At 45.7% G+C, this 24,488-nt stretch overlaps 2 protein-coding genes across 2 annotated transcripts in view; one reads left to right on the top strand and one right to left on the bottom strand.

Annotated features, from left to right (window-relative positions):
* The window catches only part of Mgmt (O-6-methylguanine-DNA methyltransferase), a 236,658-nt gene that overhangs the window by 137,296 nt on the left and 74,874 nt on the right, over nucleotides 1-24,488 (bottom strand). The window lies entirely within an intron of this gene.
* On the top strand, nucleotides 11,869-12,254 carry LOC127189021 (60S ribosomal protein L36a-like). Its single transcript, XM_051145495.1, has one exon. It carries the CDS (start codon nucleotides 11,894-11,896, stop codon nucleotides 12,212-12,214), a length of 321 nt encoding a protein of 106 aa, XP_051001452.1. The 5' UTR covers nucleotides 11,869-11,893; the 3' UTR covers nucleotides 12,215-12,254.

The raw sequence follows: 24,488 nt of genomic DNA, 5'->3' as shown, positions 1-24,488 counted from the left end.
TGCTGAGTGGGCCATCTAATGAATGAAAATTCCAAGCTGCAGTGTGCAGGCCATGCACACCATGGGCTTTAGGCACTTTTTCCAGGAAAGAGCCAGAGAAACACATCACACTTTACAAAACATACTCAAAGTGTCTGTAAAGTGAAACTATTTTTTTTACGTTAAACCTATTGAATATATCAAAAAGGTGCTGCCAAGAAAGAAATGGCTGGCAGGTAGGCATCGGACCATTGAGATGTGGAACAGACGCATGATGCTACCCTGCCTGGATATTTTGGCCACCCACAACTGAGGATGAGACCTGCAGCATGGGATTGTAATTTTTAAAAACTTAGGCTCTGGGAAGACAGATGACAAGAGGCTAATCCAAGGATGGACTGAGGAGCCTCAGACTGAGCTAACTAGAAACTAGAACTCATAAGAATGGACGGCCCAGCCTGGTGTGGTGGCGCACTCCTGTAATCCCAGCACCCGGGGAGGCAGAGGCAGGTGGATCATTGTGAGTTTGAGGCCAGCCTGGTCTACAAAATGAGTCCAGGACACTCAAGGCTACAGAGAGAAACCCTGCCTTGAAAAACCAAATCAAACCAAACCACCACCACCAATAACAACAACAACAACAACCAAACAAAAAAACCAAAAACAAACAAACAAACACCAAAAAAAAAAAAAAAAAGAAAGAAAAAGAAAAAGAAAACGGGGGCAGGGAGGGAATGGGCAACCCACCTGCTAAGAGGCAAGAAAAATGATTCTGGGAAACAGAGATTGAGAGACAAGGTGATGGATGGCCCAGAGGCTGTGACAGAGGTGACAGGAAGCCAGGCCTAGGGCGAGAGTGACATAGGCAGAGCAGTTGCTAAGATGTTAAATGCATGGTGTCCTGCCCCACATATGTGCTCCTCCGGTAAGAACGCCTCGTTACACATGTAGGCGCGGCTACCTTGATCTGATCTGGTAAGTCACTAGAAAATTCTGTACATTTAGGAGATGTCTTGGTTTCTCTTCCTGTGGCTATGATCTCATACTCTGGCCGAAGCAGCTTAAGGGAGAAGGGGCTTATTTTATTTAGATCACAGTCCATCACAGCAAGGAAGTCAAGGAGGCAGGAGCTTAGAGCAGCGGTTACATCACTCCCAGGAGGAGGGAGCTTTGAGGGAATGAACGTGCACCACTGCTGAGCTTTTGCCGCTCATCTCCCTTTCTCCACGCACGCAGTCTAGGACCCTACTAAGGGGTCGCCCACAGTGGGCGTGTCTTTCCACCTCAATTAATCGGATCAAGATAACCTCCAACAGGCTCTACCCTTCTGATTCCAGTTTCTCATGCTGATAGTGACACGAGCCATCACACGTGAGACCAACGAGGCTCAAAGATATTAACCCGATATCCTGCCACCTGACTTTACCAACAGAGCTCAAGAGGCACAGGAGGATAGCACCTCTGATGCCCCAGCACACACCACTGATGAAGAAGTCATACACATGATAGTGACACACTGTGCCATGACCCCAGGCAAGAGGAGCCAAGAGCCTGACACACAGCTGCAGATCTACCTGGTATCTGCACAGACACAGTGAGGCACCTGGGTCCCATTCCTCAAAGAACTGACATCACTGACTCCCTCCTCAGATGCCACATCTGTAGCCAAATACATTGTCTGATGCCCCAAAGGATTTGCCCACTAAGAATTGCAGAAGTGGCAACACTGATAACAATCCAGGCCTCTACAAGGCTTCAGCAGACTCAGGCAAGGCCATTAGAGCTGAGGGGGGGCAGCACCCAGGTACTCAGAAGAAAGGCTGTAACTAGAGACATGGACAGGTCAGTTTCCCTCCCCGACAACCAGATGAGCATACTGTGTACATCCCAACAAGTCATCCTGCTCACTAACTGTGCCAATGCTTGGGTATGTATGTGGCACTTAATACAGTAAATCCCAAGATGATGGCTCTTCTTGCCAAAACTGGGAAGAATTCACAATGCTGAGTGTTTCCCAAATACCTTGCGGCACAGATGTGTTGCTGGGCATCTCTCCCAGAGGAAGTGAGGGCTAAGGTGCTGGTCCATGATCAGAGATGTTTCTCAAGATGGGCGACTGCAGCCCATCCATGGTGCCAAGGCTCACACACTTCATGGGCATATTTATGAATTGACTCACATGGGTCCAAGTCTTTGGAGTATCATGACTGAGCATAGGATGAATAAGGCAGAGAAAGAGCCAGCAAACTGCCTGAAAAGCTAAGTAAATACAGATGGTCGCCATCTTCATTGTGGTTCCTACTGCTGTGATGAAACACCATGACAAAAATCAAGTTGGGGAGGAACAGGTTTATTTGGCTTACACTTCTACATCATAGTCCATCATTAAAGAACATCAGGACAGGAACTCAAACAGGGCAGGAACCTAGAGGCAGGAGCTGATGCAGAAGCCATGGAGGGGTGCTGCTTACTGGCTTGCTCCCCATGGTTTGCTCAGCCTGCTTTCTTATAGAACCCAGGACCACCAGGCCAGTGATAACACCATTTACAACGGGCTGGGCCCTCTCCAATCAATCACTAATTAAGAAAATGCCCTACGGCTGGATCTTATGGAGGTACTTTCTCAGTTGAGGTTCCCTCCTTCCAGATAACTCTAGCTTGTGCCAAATTGACCTAAAACTATCCAGCCCAGTGACCTAAGACTCATTTAAGAAACATTTTAAAATAATGTAAGACAATGTACACTTGTGCCATCTCTATTACTGTGTGACAAATCACTACACTGCAAACCACACTCAATGGCTTAAGATATCACAATTTTACCATCTCATCCCTCTGGAGTAGGTCTGGTCTTCTGCTTATAGGCTGAAGCTGGTGGCAGCCACGGATATAGTTCCTGGTGTTTGAGTCTCAGTTCCTTCTGGCTCTCTGCTTGCTGGCAGATATGTTTCCTCACAGGACTGTCGGACTGACTGAGACCCTAGTGTTTTACTGCCATGTGACCAGAATGGGTGATGCAGGATAACGTGTACTAGACTAGACATCAGTCTAGTTCTGACTAGTGAACTGTTAAGCTGGGTCCAAAGCATCCACCTACTTCTCTGTAATGTAAGGGGCCTTTCACACTAGAGCTAAAGTTCATCAGAACACAAGCATATTCAGCAGTCGACTAAATAAACCATCAGTTACCAGCCATGCTTAGAGGAAGAGTCTGACAGCTATGTGGAGAGGAAGGCTGAATGAGCCAGAGCTGGCACACACACTAAACCAAATCAGCTACCATCAAAGGATTCTGCACCCCTCACAGGTGAGAAGGACAACATAGATGCCCATATGGCACACACGCTGCTGTCAGAGATGAAAATTAAGGTGCACTGAAGGGCCTCGGTGAATCATCAGACACATACTGCAAGCTACCAGAAACCAAACATGAAACAGTTCGAACAAGGCTGTGAGGGAGAGTGGAGGCGATGCTGAATGTCCATGAGTGCATATGTGGCTAAACTTTCTTCCCTCGGGGCAGACGTGAACAACACCTAACCCCTCTTCCTGCCGAGGCGTGACTTCACTGAAGTTCACTCCGGGGAACCAGTAGGTTTATTAGGCCAACTTAGAGAGTGATGGTGAGGGAGGGATTATGGGTAGGAGCATATGTGGCTTTAAAACAGCCACACTGAAAAGTCTGCACCCAGCAGGGATGATGACCCTACCGAAGTGGAGATGGAACCCCCTGCCCTTCCCATAGTCCTTTCCCACCTATATGTTCCAGCCCTACCCACAAAGCCATGTGCAGTCAGGGTAGACTTATACTCAACTGTTTGGCAGGGGGTGGCTGCATACTCAGGCGAAGGCCCAAGACCCTCCCCGCTGCCTTCTTCTGTAAGGGAACGTCAACAATCAACACAAGCCCAACCCTGGCCATCTTTTTTTGTGCAAGACAAGCTGGAGATGGCAGGCGTGTGGCTTGGAGAATAACCTTTTAAAACAACGTGTACGGCGCACAAATATTTTATTGAACTTTACAAAAAGCTGGTTGCAAATGAAAGGAAACATTTAAAAAAAAAAATACTAGCCACAGTGTTTTTGTTTCGTTTTAATGGCAAAAGCTGTGAACCCACAAATTTAAGACATCAATGAAACCAAAGCCCAACGAACGTAAAGAAAGCCTTCAAACATCACTGGGCTACCCTAAGATGATCTTAAGAACACGGTGACGGGGATCTTACACACAGGGACAAAAATGAGGATGACAATAGATCTCTGCTGAGAAACACTGAAAGCCATGGGGCAGTGGAACAAGAGACAGCTAAGAAACACATGAGAAAATTACAACTGGAGAAACCAATACATACTCAGGAAGTCATCTTTTCATCATTAGGTTTAAAATGATTTGTCTAACATACAAAACCAAAGAATACATCACCAGAAGACCTATACAGGAAAGGGAAGCCCTCTGGGCAGACGGAGAAAGAGAGACACATGAAGGGAAAGAGGGAATGATTTGAGATTCCTGTCCACAGCTGGTTGGGAAGGAAGATGGTAAAGCCTTCAAAACCAGTTTGCAATTGGTCTAAAGGCTAAATATCCCACCGATCACATGACTGGCACTGGCACTAACCCTACAGAAATATAAATGTATGTTTTTACAATGATCTCTTCGTGAATGTTTACAGCAGCATTGCCAAAAATCAAAAGAAAAACACTTGTCAATAATTGGTTGAGTAAGCTATGGTATGTCCAATGGGACACTGTTCAACAAAGAAAGTCATAGGTAAAAACTGCAAATGCAAGAAGATATCAAGCAAGTAAAAAAGACCGTGCCGTGGATTCCATTTATGAAAGTATAATATTTTGCCCATATAAAATGTGTATTTTTTACATGTGTTCATGCTCTATTCTAGAAAATTGAAACTAACTCATATATGAACATCTGATGAACAATTGCCTAGCAACAAGTAGGATGGCCTAGAAGGAGCGGAGACACTGGAATAATGGTGGTGGTGTGCTTTGTGTGTTGTGCCTTAATGATACGGCTTCAGGGGGCATTCCCTCCACAGTCTTCTGTAGCTATGGATCCCATTGCATGCTGTTCCCAGCATGACCACTTCCTATGTTACACAACAAAGAATCACTTTTCACTTATTGGGAATGGTTAAAATAAAAAAAGATACAACCACTAGAAACTGTAGTGAAGATATGTAGAGTAGGAGCCTGGCTGCTCTACAGACAGGAATGCAAAATGGCATAGGTGCTTAGGAATGCTAGTTCTGTCTGTCTCAAAATTCTCAGGGTGAAATTATCTCATGCCCCAGTGGCTCTCCAACACAGATATCCAACAGGAAGGAAATCACACACACACACACACACACACATACACACACACACACACACATACACACACACACACACACACACACACACACAGAGTGAGGGGGGATATTCATAGCAGCTTCATTCAGAAGAGCCAGAAGGGCGAAGGATGAAATACCTCCATGTCTAATGAAGCAAGATGACCTAGCCACATGAAAGAATGTCGCCATAAAAAGAAATGAACCATTCACATGCTATGACATTGTTGGACCGTGAAAGTATCATGCTTAGCCGAGGGGGGGGGGGCACAAATACCCATATATTTGTGTACATGATTCCATGTATACAAAATATCCAGAATAGAACTTCACAATGGCAGAATGAGACCAATGTCTGGATGGTGCCAAGAGAGGAGACAGGAGACAAGAGCTCAATTGGCCCAACGGTCATTGTTTTGGAGACTGTTAAAATATTCTACTATTACACTGTAGCAATAGACACAAACTATACTAAAACCTACCCTTAAGCACAAGAATATTAGACTGTGTGAAACATATCTTGATAAAACTGCAAAATAAAAAGGCGGATGTCCTACATAAGAAGAGAAAGAAGAAAACAAAGACGGTCTATGGTGTTTGAAAGAAGAGAGGCCCCATTTTCATGTCTGGAAATGAAAACTTATCACGAGTGAGCAGGCCAAGCAACCATCCTCTGCACGTTACACCAGGCCAGGAGGCCAAGGACTTGTAATTCAAGGGCCATACTGGAAATAACCCAAGGGCACAGCATTTTAAGGCTGCCTATTAAAGGCCTTCGAACTATGCTTTCCAGGTCCAAGAAATGTCCCTGTGGTGGTGCCTACTGTGCCAGGCGATGACTTGGGCTCCCAAGCACTTTGCCACGTTGCCCTTATGACATACCATCTTCCCTCTTCATAGGAGGTTTCTTGGCTCCATGAGCACGTTGCCTCTCAAGGCATCCTGGAACATGCCCTCTTGGCTATGATATCTTCATGTGCAGTCCAGCCCATCTCCTTGCGAGCCTATAACTTGCTCCAACTTACTCAAAAGCAGACTCTGGGCAGGCCTATAATTTTCAACAAGTAGATAGACCACAGTGGTGAATATACTGGGCTTGCAGGTCAAAGACACTGCCATGGTTACAGCTGTATCTTATCCGATGGCCAGGTGAGTCTTCATCTTTAAAAGAAGACAGTTCTGAAGACGAGGGCAGTACTCACATGTAGTACAGGGCAAGACCACTGCAGAGCAAAGATTCTAGGAGGGCTGGTGAGTTAGCTTGGCAACCAAGAATGTATACTGCTCTGGCAAAGAACACAAATTTGGTTCACAGCACTCAGGTTTGCTAAGATGCCTTCTTCTGACTCCTGAAGGCATCTGCACACAGATGCACGTATCCACTCACAAGACACATACGCACAGATACACATATACACATAATTAAAAATAAAGTAACGATAAAAAAAATCAGCTGGGCATGTTTGTGCACACCTTTGGTCCCGGCACTCAGGAGGCAGACACAGACAGACCTCTGGGAATTTGAGACCAGCCTGGACTACACCAGAGTTCTACACCAGCAGGGCTACACAGTGAGACCCTCTCTCAAATAAAATAAAGTAAAATAATGCTTTTTTGCAAAAGAAGGGCAAGCTCCAAACTGGAAGGCAAAGGCTCCAATCCCTATGAACCCACACTCCTCAACCTCCCAGGAAGGCAAGGCGGCCTCCCAACACTTTTCCTCAACTCTAAAAGGGAACACGAAATCTAGATTCCCACACAGGCCCACATTTAAGAAAAAGCAAATGACAAAAAAAGTACCTGCCTGACAAGATGTCTGACTGGTAAATAATTAGCTGTGTGCACCCCTCTAACAGCGACCTGGGGAAGAACCGAAAGATGACGTCAGAACACATGGAATTAGGTCTTCATTTGATAACAGGTCCTTCCTCCATCTTTATTTGTATTTTGATCTTGGAATAATTGTGTATTGTCAGCTGGTTAAATGTTTAGCTGTCTGAGTCTTCATCTGATGCCAATTTAACTCACTACTCCAAGTTAAATCAAGTACACCCAAGGCAGTTCACATCGGCTTCTGGCAAACAGCTTATTACGCTTTCTTTATTTGCAGAGGCCACGAAGACCTCTCATCTCCCTGTTGTTATGGAGAGAAGCGAGACAGCCTATCAGAAAGATGTAAGATTTTCCCCCCTCACGGTTGTTCATCTTTTGTGCTGGCAATCCGTCTTTTAGGAAAGATGGAATAAAGCCGATATTTAGGTATATCAGGTGATTCACCGTGAGCATCTCTCAAAACCATGATCAATATTCTCATGTTTTTAGCACTGTTTTCAGTCATAAATATCGTTCCTCTAAAAAAGAAATCACTCTCCGGGGCGACAGGGCCTGCAGTCGATATGCAGGCAAGCCGAGCGGCCATCACTGTGGTCAGGCCCAGCACTGGGAGGAGCCAGGAGCCCACGACTGCGGTAAAATCCACAAGCTTCAGAGGGTCCAGGAGAGACCAGTGGGAAGAGAAAGAAGTTTTCTGTTCTAGAGCAAATGTCATCAGCACCAGATTATTTTACCTCTCGTATTTTCTCCTTTCAGCTCCACCAGACAAAGGAAGACGGTCAGGACAGACCACATGCATGAAGGCATTCTTCTCCAAATGTCAGAACGTAGCCACGGACTGTGGGTCCCCGCGCACTGAGAATGCAGGTCTAAAGAGCTCCCAGCTATGGTTTTTAAGGGAAATGGCAGCAAATTCTATACATCAAGAACCTAAAATACAATGTTTAATTAAATGCCTGTCAGGCCCCATCCTAACACAGTCTGGAAGTGTTCACTATGATGCCTGGACTTGACACTACAGGGTCGCTTGGAACAGTCACTAGCAGCAGATCATGGAGTTCACCGGCACATTCAAATCAGTACATGGTGCCCACATGAGCTCTGTGGCAAAAGGGGAGGGCATCGTTAGGCAAGAGGCCAGACAGGGACATGGGCCTTGGGGACCCATGGGCCAGAGAGAGGTAAGCGGTATGGAGGACATTCCTTTGAATGGCGCCTGTCACAATGTCAACATACTAAGCCCCAACTCTCCTGCTATGAAAGGAGTGGCTTCAGATGAGCTCTGAGGACTCACACAGCAGGGCCCACCAGACCCCAGGAAATCTCTGCCATGAGAAGTGGGTGGGGGCTGGGAGGATGGGGCAGGGGAGGGGAGAGAGATGCTGCATGAGGTGGAGCGCCTCCCACAGCTGACTAGTTGAGGAGTATGCCAGTGATAAGAGCTGACTCCCTGGTCTTCACATTTTCTATGCATCAATAACAGGACTGAAAAAGTCAGAGACTCGTTGACGAGTTACACTTCACCAGGGGTCCCTCTTGGAAAGGGCCTGGCTTCCAGGAGTACTGGAGTCACCCTCAGAGCACCCCTCAGAAGGAAGAAGCATTGTTTACAGAGACAAGCTGGGCAGGATACCTGCAGACTGGGCTCGTGGGATTTTGAAAGAAGGAAGAAGGAAATTTGGAGGGCGGTCTTAGAATTCTAAGATGAGCCTGGACTCAGGCAAGCAGCCAACACAGCAGTGCCAACAACTTCCACCCAGGTGTGGGTCACTGAGTTGGCACTGGATTTAAAAGCTGCTCGAGTAAACACCCCCTGACCACCGCTAGACTACAACGGTGGGATGCGAACCAACTCAGTGACAAGAATGGCACATGCTAGAGCTGCCTACACAGGGTTTGCCGTGTGTCTTTCATGCTGCATGTCTTCAGTTTTAAACCCATGAGCAACCTCCACCATCACCAGAAACCCCACGGATGCTGCTGCTGCCCTTTTAAAAAATCACGTGTGTGCTCAAGCTTGTGTGTATATATGTGTATGTCCGTGTGTGTGTGTGTGCGCGCACGCATGCGTATTAGGAGGCCATGGGGATAACCTTGGGTATCAACCTTAGGAACACCACTCACTTACTTTGAGACAGGGTCTCTCATTGACCTGGAGCTCGCCAATTAGACTACACTGGCTGGCCAGTGAGTCACGGGCATTTCTTTGTCACTGGCTCCCCAGCATTGGAATTGCAGGTATACAACACCCGCATTTATACTCAGCATATACCCAGCATTTATATGTGGGTTCTGGGGATCAAACTCAGGTCCTCTTGTTTCTGAGGCAAGAGCTTTACCAACTGAGCTAACCCTGAGCCAATTTTTCTTTCTTCCTTTCTTTCTTTCTTCTTCTTTCTTTTCTTCTTTTTCTTTCTTCTTTTCTTTCTCCTTCTCTTTCTTTCTTTTTCTTTCTTTCTTTCTTTTCTTTCTTTCTTTCTTCCTTTCTTTCTTTCTAACAAAGTCTTCCTTACTAGGTAGCTATGGCTGGCCTGGAACCCCCTATGTGGACCAGCTTGGCCTTGAACTCAGAGATCTGCCTGCCTCTGCCTCCAGAGTGCTGTGATTAAAGGTGGGTGCTGTGGCACTTTGAGTAAGAATGGCCCCAAAGGTTCAGTGATCAGCAAACAGCACTATTTGAGAAGGGATTAGGAGGTGTGGCCTTGCTGAAAGAGGTATGTCACTGGGGGGTGGTCTTTGAGATTTCAAAGTCCCATGCCCCCATGCCAGGACCAGGCAGATTGACACACACACACACACAGACACACACACACACACACACACACACACACACACACACACACACAATTTCTCTATCTCTCACTCTCTCTATTCCCGCCCCCGTCCCCGCCCCATATCAGGATGTAGTTCTCAGCTACTGCTCCAGCACCATGGGTGCTATCATGTTCCTGCCACACACACGATGATAATGAGCAATATCTCTGAAATTGTAAGCAACCCTTCAATTAAGTGTTTCTTTGATAAGAGTTGCCTTGGTCATGCTGTCTCTTTACAGTAATAGAATAGTAAGTAAGACAGGTGCCATCACAACCAGCCCTGTTTCCCTTCCTGATCATACGAAAACAAACCATTAGTTTCTCCTGGTGTCACATATGAGCAAGTGAGCAATGCACTATGACAGCCCCAAACTTTGCTTTATTCCTGTATCCTGTCTGACCAGCTCTCAGTGGTGGCTCTAGAAGAACAAGGGTAGCCATCAGAGGAAGGATGCCCTCATCAGGACTACCACCATAATTCCTGGAAACGTCACTATGCTGGCAGAGGGCTTCATGGCTCTCATGGAACAGTCTTTGGAACAAGGCCTACGTAAGGGACGGTGCTTCCTGGAGGGCTTGGCTACTGAAAAAGCACAAATGTATGTGACTACACCCCATGTTTGCTGATTGAATCAGAGTGCACTTAAATTTGCCTTGCACTGCCTATCATAGAGTCTGCATTGCTTAGGCTAATTTCTGAGACAATCATCAGGTGATGGCAGCCTCAGTACTTCAGGGCACATGGGATGGAAACCAGAGCACCCACACAATGGGTCTGCTCCTACTTGGCCTTACAAAAATGATAAAGGCACAGGTAAGTACAAAGCCCAGGAAAACACCCAATTATCACAGCCCATCTGCAAGCAGCGGGCTGACAGTCAGCTGACACTGTCCTGATCTTAAAGATGCTGGCCCAGAGGTAAGCTGCAGAGTGTCTGGCCACCTTCCCTAACCCGAGTCACTACACCCACAGCCAACACAGGCTCTGGTACAGGCAGAACAGAAATAGTCACAGGGAGCCGGGTGTGGTGGTGCACACCTTTAATCCCAGCACTCGGGAGGCAGAGGCAGGTGGATCGCTGTGAGTTCGAGGCCAGCCTGGTCTACAAAGCGAGTCCAGGACAGTCAAGGCTACATACACAGAGAGACCCTATCTTGAAAAACCAAAAAAGAAAAAAAGAAAAAAAAAAAGAAACGGTCACAGGATCATATGACTAAGAAGTCAAAAGTGGCTCTTGAGCAGAGACCACTTAAGAGGGAATACTACAGTTCTTAATTTCCATTGTGGGTACATAAGTAGGAATCAGAAAGAGTGGCCATTTTTCTTCCATTTTGGACAATGTTCCCCTCGCTATCTGATTTAATTCAATGTAGAAATATTGAGGGGGGGGGAATTAAATCTTCCTCCTCCTCTGTTCTTTTAGAGCAGGAAGCCTGGTGTCAGCATCCCTAGGCTAACACACAAAGTGCATTGACTCACTATCCCTGTCTGCCATTTGCAAGCTCCAGGCAGGGGAAGGCAGGGCATAAACATTCTACAGAAGACAAGGTTGTGAGTTGGTCTGCGTAGCCCAGGTAGGGAAAGAAAAAGTAAGAGAGAGTCCAGAGACATGCCGAGACTGCAGGGCTGCTAGTGCTGGGTTAGGACCCTCAGCCAGGAGAGGGATTCTGTACCAAGCAGGGGTCAGAACTCCACAACTGCTCCTTCCACTGTCAACAGTCTGTTGGGAGTGAGTGTCTTTGATGGAAGAACCCAGAAGAGGAAAGGATGGCTTAGAAGCAGGGGGACAGTGACAAGTCACAGTTTCTAAAGGCAGACGACTTGGAGAAAAATGGCTGTGGTGCGGCTCGTGGGAGGTGGTGAACGCAGATGCCAGTCTCACTTTCATTAATTGCCTAGACACTTCTAGTGCAAAGATGGTCAATATACCTAAAACCCGAAGAACTTTCTGTAAGAAATGTGGCAAGCACCAGCCTCACAAAGTGACCCAGTATAAGAAGGGCAAGGATTCCCTGTACGCCCAAGGGAAGTGGCGCTACGATCGCAAGCAGAGTGGCTACGGTGGGCAGACAAAGCCAATTTTCAGAAAGAAGGACAAAACCACAAAGAAGACTGTGCTCAGGCTTGAGTGTGTTGAGCCCAACTGCAGATCCAAGAGGATGCTGGCCATTAAGAGATGCAAGCATTTTGAACTGGGAGGTGACAAGAGGAGAAAGGGCCAAGTGACCCAGTTCTAGAACTGAGTTGTCTGGGAGGAGAATATTGAAGCCGCAGAAACACCACCAATTAAAAAATAAAGTTATTGTTAGTGTTTTAAAAAATGGCTGTGGTATCTGTATTTACAAGCTAGTTCTAAAGCATTGGTTTTCAACCTTCCTAATGTTGCAACCCTATAGCACAGTTCCTCATGTTGTGATGATACCCTAACTATAAAATTATTTCTATTGCTACTTAATAACTGTAATTTTGTTACTATTATGGATTATAATGTAAATATCCGATGGTCTTACGAGACCCCCATGAAAGGGTTGTTTAACCTCCAAAGGGATTGTGACCCATAGCCTGGGAATGGCTGGGATATTGTGATGCTGATCAAAGCCCTAGGCTGAAACCTGGCAGGAGGAGAGCCTGTGTGAATCACCTAGGTTGATGGTGGAACCCACTGTAGAGACAGACTGCGGTTGAGCCTGTAGGACAGCCTGCTTCAGGTACACGGAGGCAGAGCCACCATGGAAACACATCTGCAGAGAACCCTTGTGTGCCCTCCTTATCTCGCAAAGCGTTATACCTATAGTTATAGAAACTTGCTAGATTTGGCAGTGCGTGGCTATGTTCCCACACCTGGGGGGCTGAAGTGGGAGAACTGCCATGTGGTCAAGGCTAGCTTGTACTATATACAGTGAGTATCAGGTCATCCAGAACTACACAGAAATGCCCTGCCTCAATCATCAATCAATCAATCAATCAATCAATCAATCAATCAACTAATCAAAGATTAAACTTGTCAACAAAATAATCAAGTCATATAGGCACTAAAATGCTACCTAATAGCCTAGCCAAAGCTTTTTAACGTTTCTCAGAAAACGGCTTAATGTGGGGAGTTTGCTAAGGATTAAACGCTGGCTTAAAAATTAAAAGATGAATAAACTGCTGGCAAAGAACAGAATGGGCTGCTTGCCTCAGGCAGCACTTGACCCAGGGGCCCAAATAAAGAAATGTGTGTTTAATTCCTTTAAAATGATCTTTCAAATTGGAGAGTTTTTCTTTTTCCTGAAAAAGTCAAGAAGCCACAGGTAGAGTTCAAACTCCTTGCTAAGAATTCACCACATGACATTTATCCTGAGATGAGAGCTGCCTGCAGGTACAACAGGAGGGTGGTTTAAATAGGAATAGCCCCCATAGGCACATGTGTTTGAATGGTTGGCCTGTTGGCTGCAGGGAGTGGCACCATTAGGAGGTGTGGCCTTACTGGAATAGCTGTGGCCTTGCTGGAGGAAGTTTGTCACTGTGGGGGTGGGCCTTGAGGTCACATATGTACAAGTTACACCCAGTGCGACGGTCTCTTTCTGCCACCTGTGGATCAAGATGTAGAACCCCCAGCTCATACTTCAGCACCGTGTCTGCCTGCGTGCTGCCATGCTCCCCGCCATGATGATAATGGACTACCCCTCTGAATCTATAAGCCATCCCCAATGAAATGTTTTCCTTTATAAGAGTTGTTGTGGTCATGGTGTCTCTTCACAGCAATAAGACCCTAAATAAGACAAACACCCTTTATAGCACTTACAGAACTCTCTAGGTCAGGCCAGCACCAAAAAGCCAGTCCCTGAACTTGAGGGATTATTTGATTTTGTGTCCAGGACATTCTTTCCTCTACCTGTCACTACAAACCAAAGTGTCAGACTTACAGCTTTCCACCTCCTTCAAAGTGAGATAGAACGGCTTTCTAACATACAAATCTATTAACTGAAGCTAAAACACATTTGCTTAAGGATCAGAAGGGAAGTGGTGCCAATCCAATGATCTTGGAAGGATTGGTATATGAATCCAGAGTGACCTTGATGCTCTCACTCTTCCCTGGAAAGCTTCACATATGATATCACAGAAGAAAGACCCTGGTCCAGGGTTCAAGATAACAGAACAAGGAAGCAGGAAGCCTTGACTTCTGGTCTTTGTAGATGTGGGATACCAGAACGTTGAACAATTCCCAAAGCATAACATTTGATGATTTAGTATCTGGTTAGAAGGAGAGGTGGGTTATAACTAAACACCTGACTTCAAATAAACCAAATGCAAGAAGTAAAAGCAAAAAAAAAAAAAAAAAAAAGTATGGTGACTGATGTCATCATCTATAAGACTTCATGGCTAAGCATTCTTTGTGTACTATGGTAGTTCCAAATCCCAGGAAAAGATTTATACCTGAATCACACTTTGCTGTAGTAATCAGCAAATGTGTTAAAATTGAAAATTTTAATATTGACCAATGTCCCATGCTTATGTAAATTGTCAGCATCAGGACAAGCAGGGAGATGGGTGAACCAGAGCTTTCCATACCATCTTTACAACTTCTCAATAAATCTACAACTATGCCTAAATTTAAAGGTTTCAAAAAATCTGGTATCCGGGGGTGATGGTGCACGCCTTTAATCACAGCATTCAAGGAGGCAGAGGCAGGCAGGTCACTGTGAGTTCAAGGCCAGGCTGGTCTACAAAAGTGAGTCCAAGACATCCAAGGCTATACAGAGAAACCCTGCCTTGAAAAACCAAACCAAACAAAACAAAAAACAAAAACAGAAACACAAAAAATCCACCAAGTTTGAGAAAAAAATTATATGAAGAAAACTCAAAACAAAAGTAACAATCTTTCTTCAGTATGCAGAAAGTTCTTACTAGTCAATAATAAGACAAAATAAACCAACTCAAAAATATCCAAGGGTTATTTTGCGAAGAAATCCCAGTGACTAATAAACAGGGTAAGATGTTTGACTTTAATTAAAATACCAGAAATGAAAGCAATGAGAAGACAAGGTATAATCGTTTACATTTTAAAATCGGGATTTAGTCTACATACCTTGCCAAGTACAGAGATGTCTACAGGATGTGCGTAATTAACTTTGCTCAAAATCACTCCAAACAACAGTAAAAATAGCACCAATTAAAAAAAAAAAAAAGTTCAAGAAGATGACGTGTTAATGGGGACTTGTCAGGATCAATGTTGTAGCATTTGGACACATAAACACACAACAACATTTCCAGGCGGGCACTGCAAATATAGCTCTTTGAATCATGCTAAAAACAACTGTCAAAAGACGCAGTCTCTAAATTGCCATAATTAACTGCGACTTATGCTTTAACACATTTTCCTACCTGAACAAGATTTAGTGTAAATATCTGCATGTACTAAAAAAGAGCGCCGACTCGATCTGTACCCGTTGATTCCCACTCATTAGCACCCACAGAGAGTTGTGCACACCTCTCTGTCAGGCTCTGCTCCACACTCTGAGACACTAGCTGTGCGCAGCAAGCTTGTTAGTGAGGCCTGCTCCGTGAATGGTGGCCAGCTCCCCAGCCAGAGTGGCTAGTGATTCAGACGAAGGCTACAGTGAAAGGATTTCCTTGATAGGATCAATTAAGCTGGGATTTCAGTCAACCAACGGACATAATTAATTTTGCTGAAGTGCACCTTGTCTAGAAAGCCTTGTCAGTTCAAAACTTGAAGAAAGGTGTTGAGGTTCACAGATTAAAACACAGGGTTTTAGGGCAAGCTCTTCTGAAATTAAACGTCCATTGTATAATTAACTATAACTCACATAACTAGGCTGCAGATCCCCATGAAAAATTTAACTGGAAATTAAACCAATGCTCTTTATTTAAAACTTCTATATCTGCACCAATTTTTTTTTTTTTTTTAAAGCAGTCTTTGGATTGTAAGCATGGTTTGGATGTGTTTATCAATCCCAGATGTAACGACTGTAGGAAGATTATAGCTTAATTAAAACCCTGGCAGGGTCAGTAATGTTCATATGCAAGACATTTCTATGGAGCGTCACTTGGGTACAATCAATTAGAATGCACCGCAAATTGTTAAATGCAAAAACCCAAACCGAGAGGCCTGTTGTCGCACAGAGGGCTCTCGCATGCATTAAGAGGTTAATTTATATTTTGTTCCGATGCATGCATATAAAAGTGATATTTATATCAGGTATTCATAGCTTCCTTAGATGATTGATATAAATTTCTCTTCATAACATGACCAGCAAATAAAACACACGACGGTTCTAATATAAAGAAATAACATGTGACAGGGCCCCCTAAAACATTTCTATTTTGGACCTCACAAGCTAAATTGCTTTTGCTGGCCCCTTCCACCTCTCAGCATGGTTGACAGACAAATTGATCGAAACATTGGAAAATAATATGCTTGCGAAATTTCTCTGGGTGAGTTTCCAGTCTTTTGAATTTTTCATACAAGAACAAAATGAAAGATTGCCTCCTTGATTTTCCCTCCATTATGCGGCCCCATCTTATAGTTCAGCAGCATACAATACTTCAAACAGCAGCCAGGCGTTGTAAACAAAACGTGTAACATTTTTCATAAAACACCCCAGCCCTGGGAAGTTAAGAGAGTGGGGAGCAGGCATCTCTGCCCTGAAGATTACATGGTTCAATTACAATGAATTCATACATTTGAAGTTGCCTTAGGGCCTCTCATTAGACTTAGGGGTGTTTATTACAGGAAGTACCGTGTGCATCGTTTAAGAAGAAAGGGAGGCTGGGTGATTTGATTAGAAATGTTGACACTTCAGGTGTGTAAAGAATCTGTCATTCACTCCCACTCTCCAGCTTCAGGACTCGGATCCTTCATTTGTCACAACTTCTTTGCAGCCCTTTGAGCTGCAGAGGCAGGGGCGGGCGTAGGTAGAAACTTTCAGCTGTACATTGTGGCCGCTACCAGCTGGCCCTGACTTCCAGTTGCTTACTCTGAGCTATAATGAAACCAACCATTTCATAAGCAGAAAAAAAAAATTAAATATTAAATTCTTCTCCCCCCCCCCCAGATTCTAGTGGTGCTTGGCCACAAAGAATCACAAAGCTAGGCAAATCACTGAAGCGCTTCCCTTTGAGTTACCTGTGTGGGGTGTGCCTGCTTCAAACTCCCTCCTCCCCTGTGGTCCTTCCTGGGCTATCCTGGCCCTCAGGTTCTTAGAGGATTTAAAAATTGATGCCTGTGATATCAGGCATCCTCATATATTTAAATCTACATCTCAGGAAAAGTCTTACTAACTAAATTTTTCCTCAATACTTGCTGGTCAAGAATCAATAAAGAGTCATTTTTTTTCAGTCAAAATTAAACAAATCATAAAAAATGGCATAATTCTCAGCACTGCAGATTAGATTTTGTGGGAAATATCTGCCAGATATGAAAAACAGAAGTCATTACATTACACTAAAATAATTTTCATAGCAGTAGTTTTATTCTACCTCATCAGCTTTACAAGTCCTGGTAAGCTCACTCAAGTATTTTGAAGTAACTTGTGTTACAATGTCAACTTTGGGCCTCCACAGGCCCATCACACACACACATACACACACACACACACACACACACACACACACACACACACACAGCGGCTGCATGCTGGCATACATACAAAGTCTAAGCCAATCATAGAGAGGAACATAGCATCCTTTAGTGACACTCATCATTGAGTCTTGGGCTACTTGAACTGTAATTATCAGGGACCAGAGGGTCAATGGTAGTCTTCAAACGAGGCACCTGTGGGCTCTGGAAATGGAAAGGCACGTGGGGATACCCGGGGAAAGTGTGTCTATGTGGATAAAAATAAGCTGGTGAAGAGGACAGGTGTCAGCGCAAGCGCTAGAGTCTGCGCTCAGCTACAGAGCAGGGGCCAAGAAGAGGAATTCACGACAAAGCCATAGGGGAAGCAAACCTTTGTGGGGGATGCTTTGCTACCTTTGAAAGCAAAACCCACAACCTTCACATCCTTCCGTGGTAACAGTCCCTTAGGAATAAGACACCTGTATCTGTTACGACCAGACAGCCAAGGGCACTAGCCTGTCTGTAAAGGCACTGCCCCACCAGGACCCCTCAGACACCATCTGAAAATGTCTCTTATCTTCAGTCCATCCTATCACCAGCCCTCCACTATCATAAGAAGTGAAGGGCTGTTTCATTCATGTGTCTGTGACCCAGGAATGTCATGGGAACTGGATCCAACACAATGGTTCTCTCATGGTGGAAGGGTGGTCACAGAACCCATTGTTCATCTGGTCTGAAGAAAAGCAAAGGAGGGTGAGGTGTCTCACAGGGCCAGCCATGGCAGGAACTTAGTACACTAGGAAGAGTGGGCATGATGTACATGTTTTAGAAAAATCAGTGACTATAGCAAATTACATTTCTTTAAGGAAGACAGTGAATCCTGAGGACTGGTATGTTTTAGATTCGCCCTCAGCCAATCACCAGCTAATCTCAAACAAGAAGATGATGACAGCCATCCTCACTGCCACTACCTTGGTATCCAGCAACTCCTCAGGCATGCATGTGTCCGATGGAGCAAACACACTCAGCTCTGAACATGAGGGGCTATGCAAGAGCCACCTTCAGCGGAGGAGGAGGCCACAACTCCAAGCCACACAATAGATGGAACTTGGCAGAAACAGCCGGTGGACAACAGAGCTGGACCCTTACTTCTCCCAGCTCAATGTCAGGCCAATCTCTGCCTCATGAGGTCAAATGCTAGAAGATACCACCAAAGCACCCAAGTGATGGCACACAAAAGCTACATGGGAAAAGAGCCCTTTAAGGCACTACTCCTATTTTATAATGAAAGGAAGAAGTGGGCCACTTTGACAGCCAAGACCCCAGGGCACTTACTGTGGCCCACAGCATGAGGAGGGTTGGTTGAAATGCTACAGGCTTAAGAGAGCTGGTAAAGTGCGACCCTGTAACCAAGAGGTCAAAAAGAGAGCCCATGTACAGCGATGCAGGGAGCCAGACCCTTCCAGGCTTGGGGCAGCTGCAGGATGGGGTAGTCCTCTGTATTACCTCCCAGAATATATAGAGTCATAAGAGACTTTAAAGGAGGAGTGTTTTGTTTTTTTTTTTTTTTTAAATTCATATGTTATGGTCACTGTGGTGGTTGCGATTGACTATCACCTTGACAGTCCTCTGGCCATGTCTGTGAGGAAGATTCCAAGTTGGATTAGCTGAGATGGGAGGACCCATCCTAAGTGTGGGTGACTCCGTCCCATGCTGGGGGTCCTGAGCCACACAGAAAGGAGAACATGACGTGAGCAGCAGCACTTATGTCTCTGCTTTCTGGCTGCGGATATAGTCTGAGCAGCTGTCTCAAGCTCCTGCCACACGCCTTCCCCTCAGCTGGACGGCAAGCCAAAGTAAACTCGCCCTCCCCTTCTTCCTTCCTTCCTTCCTTCCGTCCATCCATCCGTCCTTTCTTTCCTCGGGCTGATTTTGTCACACATCTTGCTGCAATGACGAGAAAAGTAAACTAATATAGTCACCAACAGCCAATTTTTAGAGCATTCCACATACTCCCCCCCCCAAATCCTACTGTCTTTCTTTGAATATCATATCATCAACTTTTGGACCAAGATCAATTTTTTTTTCCCCACCTGGAAGAAAAGAGCGCCTAGTCAGAAAGAAGGCTCTAGTCAGGGATCCCTCTGGAAACACCTGATTCTTGCCACTCCAATCCCGGGACATTTGTCCCTGCACAGGGATCCCTGAATGGGGCTTCTTGACAAGGAAAAGTGCCAAGGAAATGGAGGCCCCATGACATTACCATTGTCCTGCGGTTATGTGCCTGCTGCCATCAGGGGTGCACACGGGTAGCATTTCAAATTTCAGGACTAACATCATAATCATAGTTCATTTTTTTAAAAAAAAAATGTGCCATGCCAGGAGAAGATGCACAGTGCCTAGGGCCCACTGTGCCAAACATCGCCCTTTGGGAGATTAACACACGGCCCTCCCAGTCTAACACCGCAGCTTGAGGTGGCATCTCCCTTTATAAACAGCCAGGGCTGGCTCCCTCCTTGCGTGATTCAGAATGACTGGTTTGCATGTAAAGCATAAACACAGTTTCTCTCAATTGTTTATTTCATTTTAATGTGCCTTAAAGTCCAGTATTGTCTAATGTCTTATATAAGAACCACAGTGTGGAACAGTAGCGTGCTTAAGTTAGGGGTGACAAATCCAAAGAACAGCTCTACAATTTGGCTTCCATATCTCTGAATTGGTATTTCAATGACAGATGTTTGTTGCAGCAAAAACCTCTGTCAGAACAAAATTAGGTGATCTATCATTTTAAGATATGGTCTTCATATACGGTTTACTCGAAGATATCACTTGCCTCAAGCCAATTTTGACCAAGAACATTTTGTGATATGGAAGTGATTTGTATATCATCATTTTTGTGATAAATGTGCCTCTTGAACACAAAATAACCCACCATTCCACAGTATTACAGGGAAAACTCCTAGACCAGTAAATCTGTACTAGCTTTATTGCTACTAAGATACTGAGTCTGGACTCCGCCAGGCTTTTTCCTTGAATAAGGTTGCCACTCGCTGCCTCATGACTGCAGACAGGGTTTTTAATCCCCAAGAAGTACCCACTCCTACTGCTGTGAGTCTTCCTGGGGAGACAGTTCTTTTTGGTGGGGGGTGGCACTTCTGCAGTCACAAGTACCCAGTGGCACTTGCTGAGGTATTGGTCACTCTCTGACAGACACTTGTCTCAGCCACAGCAGGGCCTCTGGCTATATGAAACGCTAAGTTTGTGATGGAGCTGTGGTATGGAGTGGCTAGGAGCAGTCATTCCTTTGAGGGAGAGACAACAGGCCACAAACTGGAGGTGGCTAGCCAGGTCTCATGGGTGAGCTAAAAAGTTGGTAGGCCCAAGAGGTCCAAGGGAGCTGTCCTGAAGAAACACCCAAGATTCTGGTACAAAAGGAAGACAGAGCAGGAGAAAGGGACCCTGTTGGAGAGTCCCACAGCTACAATACCGCAGACACAATGCCACCCACACAAATGTCACGCATGCAAGTGACAAAGGAACCCTGTTGGAGAGTCCCAAAGCTACAACACCGCAAACACAATGCGACCCACATGAACGTCAAGGATGCAAGTGATGCCAACTCATTCTCTCAATGGACCGAGCACACATCAGCCCCTCATGATGCTACTAACTAAGCCTTCCCACAGCAGCTCTGGGCAAAGCCAGCATCCGTCCTCTGCAAGCAGAGCCTAAGGTGCTTGAGAAGAGCAGGTAAAGAAAAAAGAGTTCACAGGATGGACACAGCATGTGACAGAGGCAACATCCGTTTCCCTGATGTGAACCCCGTCATACTGTGTATGGCTCTAATTAGTCACTCGTTCATTAGACAGGGCATGTGGAACTATGCTGAGTGTCTGTCTGTAGGCTAAGCAGGCTGCATAAGACCCAGAGATAATGTGCCAAGCCACCAGGGGCATTTCCTGCCTTGTGCCTTCAACACCCACTGCTAGGTACATTCTGCAAAAGAGGCACAGTGCAAGCATGTCATCACTCCACAGTGCCAACCTGAGCCTGATGCAGTAAGTGACAGAGCACATTTATACGCATGCAAGCATGTAGGACCTCCTGGATTCACACCAACATGTGAAGAGCTGGGATTTACAGAGAAGGGACCATAGCTGGCCAGCTCCTCTGAGCATTGCCTAAAGAGTCACAAGTGGTTGCAGGTGAGCCTGAATAGGACTCTCATGGCCGCAAGAACCAGCAGGATAGCCCCTGAGATGCCTCCCAACATTTGCCATGGGTGTTGCCTTGCTGGAGAGATTCCTGTCCTCATGGAGGTTGCGAAGGGCTCCTCTACCTGACAACTGTAGGCTTTCAACATGAATCTGTGAAGCCCAGGGAGGCACAGGTCCACCATCCCGCAGTGTCAGTTCTGTCACCTTCTAGTGACCAGGTGAAGCCTCTAAGCCAGCTTGGATTCCAAAGACAAATCAATTCCATCTCTTGATGAGCTGCACAAAGAGCTAGCAGATGGCCCCAAACTGCCATCCTCGGAACAGCCTGTGTACAAGGCTGACCCTGGCTGGTGTCTGGGCACGTGGACTTGGACAGAGCTCTGGCCATTCCCTGACAAGTGTGGCTGTCTGAAACTGAGCTGTTTGTATAAGATGTGTAGTTTATAGAGACAGCAGCTTCTCTCTGAGGCGTCAAAACTTCAGTTCTATGCCAGGCAGAGTGTCTCCATGCAACCAACCAATAAAATACTTGGGTGGTGTGACTGTAAGGAGGGCTCTGGTTGAAAACCCTTTGTACATAGTTCCATAACATGCTACTGGAAAGAGCCGGTACCTAATAGAGAACATTCTAGAAGCTCTTGTTATGGTCTCCAACTTCTTCCTATGTGCCTTATCCCTTTGCTAGTTTGGCTTTGTATTCCCTTTTGGAAAAAAAAAAATAAATCACAGCCATGAGGCCAAGCATATGTAAGTCCCACAAGTCACTGACTGTAGAGGTGGGTCTTTAAATCTCCAACATAAATAAGTGGTAACAATCACATATCAAAGTGATTTCTTTGTACATAACAGGACAGACTCTGTGGCCATCTGTGTCACACCTATCTGCCAGGAATATCGACAGGGCCGCTCTACACAGGAGCTGTCCAGATAGAGAAGAGGGCCTGGAGAAAGTGACAGGGAGAAGCTAACAGGAGGATGGAGCTATGCGCGCAAGCTTATGAGGCCTAGAGGAGAAAGGGTCTATGTCGCAAAGCCAGGCAGCTCCCACCAGCCCACTAAGGCCTTGTGAGAAAGTCAACCGGCTTCAGACAGTTCAGCCCGTGGTCTGCTGAGTTCATGGTCTCTGGGCCCACAGTGAGGCACAGCACCATGGCAGGGAGCATGTGGTGGAGGACTGCTAACATCATGGTGAACAGAAAGCAAAACGACAGGCTGGGCAGGACAAGACACTTCTTTCTAGCACTATATGACTGACTCCCCTGGCCCAGGCCCCGCCTTCCACAGCTCCACCTCCTCCCAGGAGTTATTTCTAAAATGAATGCAGAGCCTCTCAGATCCTGCCACTTGCCCCAAAGCTACAACCCTTATAAAAGCACACTGCTTACAAAGAGGGCACACTTTCGATACATGAGGTTTTCAGCAGGGGCTGGAGGTCACGCATACTCAAGCCATCTCAGTGTATATATATGTACACTGTGTGTGTGTGTGTATATATATATATACACACATATATATATGCCCAAAACTAGGGCATCTAGAACAGGAGTTTTAGAAGAAGCAGAGCTGACCCTGAAAACGGTCTATGCTACATGCTGGGACAGAAGTCAGTGCGCCCACTAATCAGAAGCCAAGGTACAAGCTGGGGGGTCACTGTAACCTCACCACACCTAGCCCCGAATCCAGCAGAAAATCACAAGACATGAAGGGATGGCATCCTACGCCATACAATGAGCCGCTTCATGAGTGCTCAAGCAAGGTTTAAGGAAGAGGGCCTCATAGTTGAGCCCAAATTCCAGGGATACACTGCCCAGGGCTCATTCCCACACACTGTTTCCAACGCTCTTTTGGTACAGGCTGAGTCAGAATTTATATACCATATGACGTGAGGCACCTGGCATAGGTGCCTGCACACTGTATAATTAGCAATGTGTCTACCTCATCCAAAGGAACAAGAAATTATGGATGGTTCCAACCACTTCTAAATTTCAATATTTTATATTCATTTTCGATATTTTTTTTTCTCTCAGGCACGAGACATGAACAGCTGAAGCCTACAGCCGCGTATTCATCACTCAGCAAGATATATTACAACCCTCGTCAAAGAGGCTGAGGGGTCCACACACCAGCGTCACATTTTTCTAGCACCCAATGCATATTATTCAAAGTGATGTTTTCATAGCCTTGTAGATCAGTTCAGAGGGTAGATTGTGTCTTTCACTATTTTTTTTTTACTGTCTTTTACCTGTCAGTAGCTCAAGGTATCCATAATTCTTTAGCTTCTACGTAAGGAAGCCATATGACTTCCTGTGATGGCTCTCCATCGTTCTGTCCCTGACTACTGTTCTTCCTGCTGGTCCTTGTTTTGGATAGGGCCCATGTGAGGCAGGAGGTTCCCACTGTGCCTGCTTAACATGTCCTTGTACCCTCTGAGTCCCCAGACTGTCCAGAGCTCATATCCAGGGAGTGGCAGGGTTACATGCTGTCTTGCCACGGGCTGGCCGGCTGGCTTTCTTTCTTTTTTCTTTCTTTCTTTCTTCTTTTTCTTTCATTGTTGAAGCACTTTGCTTGGGGGAAAGATGAAGCGACCTTTCGGTGAATGAAGGACTGTTAAAGGATATGTCCTCCATCACCATCCCGCAGAGGAGACCAGAGGGCAGCAGCGAATGGGGATTAAGAAGGCCCAGATACTGCATTGCAGGACGGCTAGCTCAGCTGTGGGTCTGCAGCAGGACA

The sequence above is a fragment of the Acomys russatus genome, chromosome 5, assembly GCF_903995435.1.
Source record: "Acomys russatus chromosome 5, mAcoRus1.1, whole genome shotgun sequence".
Lineage (NCBI taxonomy): Eukaryota > Metazoa > Chordata > Mammalia > Rodentia > Muridae > Acomys > Acomys russatus.
The sequence above is the reverse complement of the archived record's forward strand: the minus strand, read 5'-3'. Positions and strand labels throughout refer to the sequence as shown.

Coding starts and splice junctions, on each gene's coding strand:
- LOC127189021 (XM_051145495.1), top strand. CDS start 11,894: ATGGTCAATATACCTAAAACCCGAAGAACTTTCTGTAAGAAATGTGGC.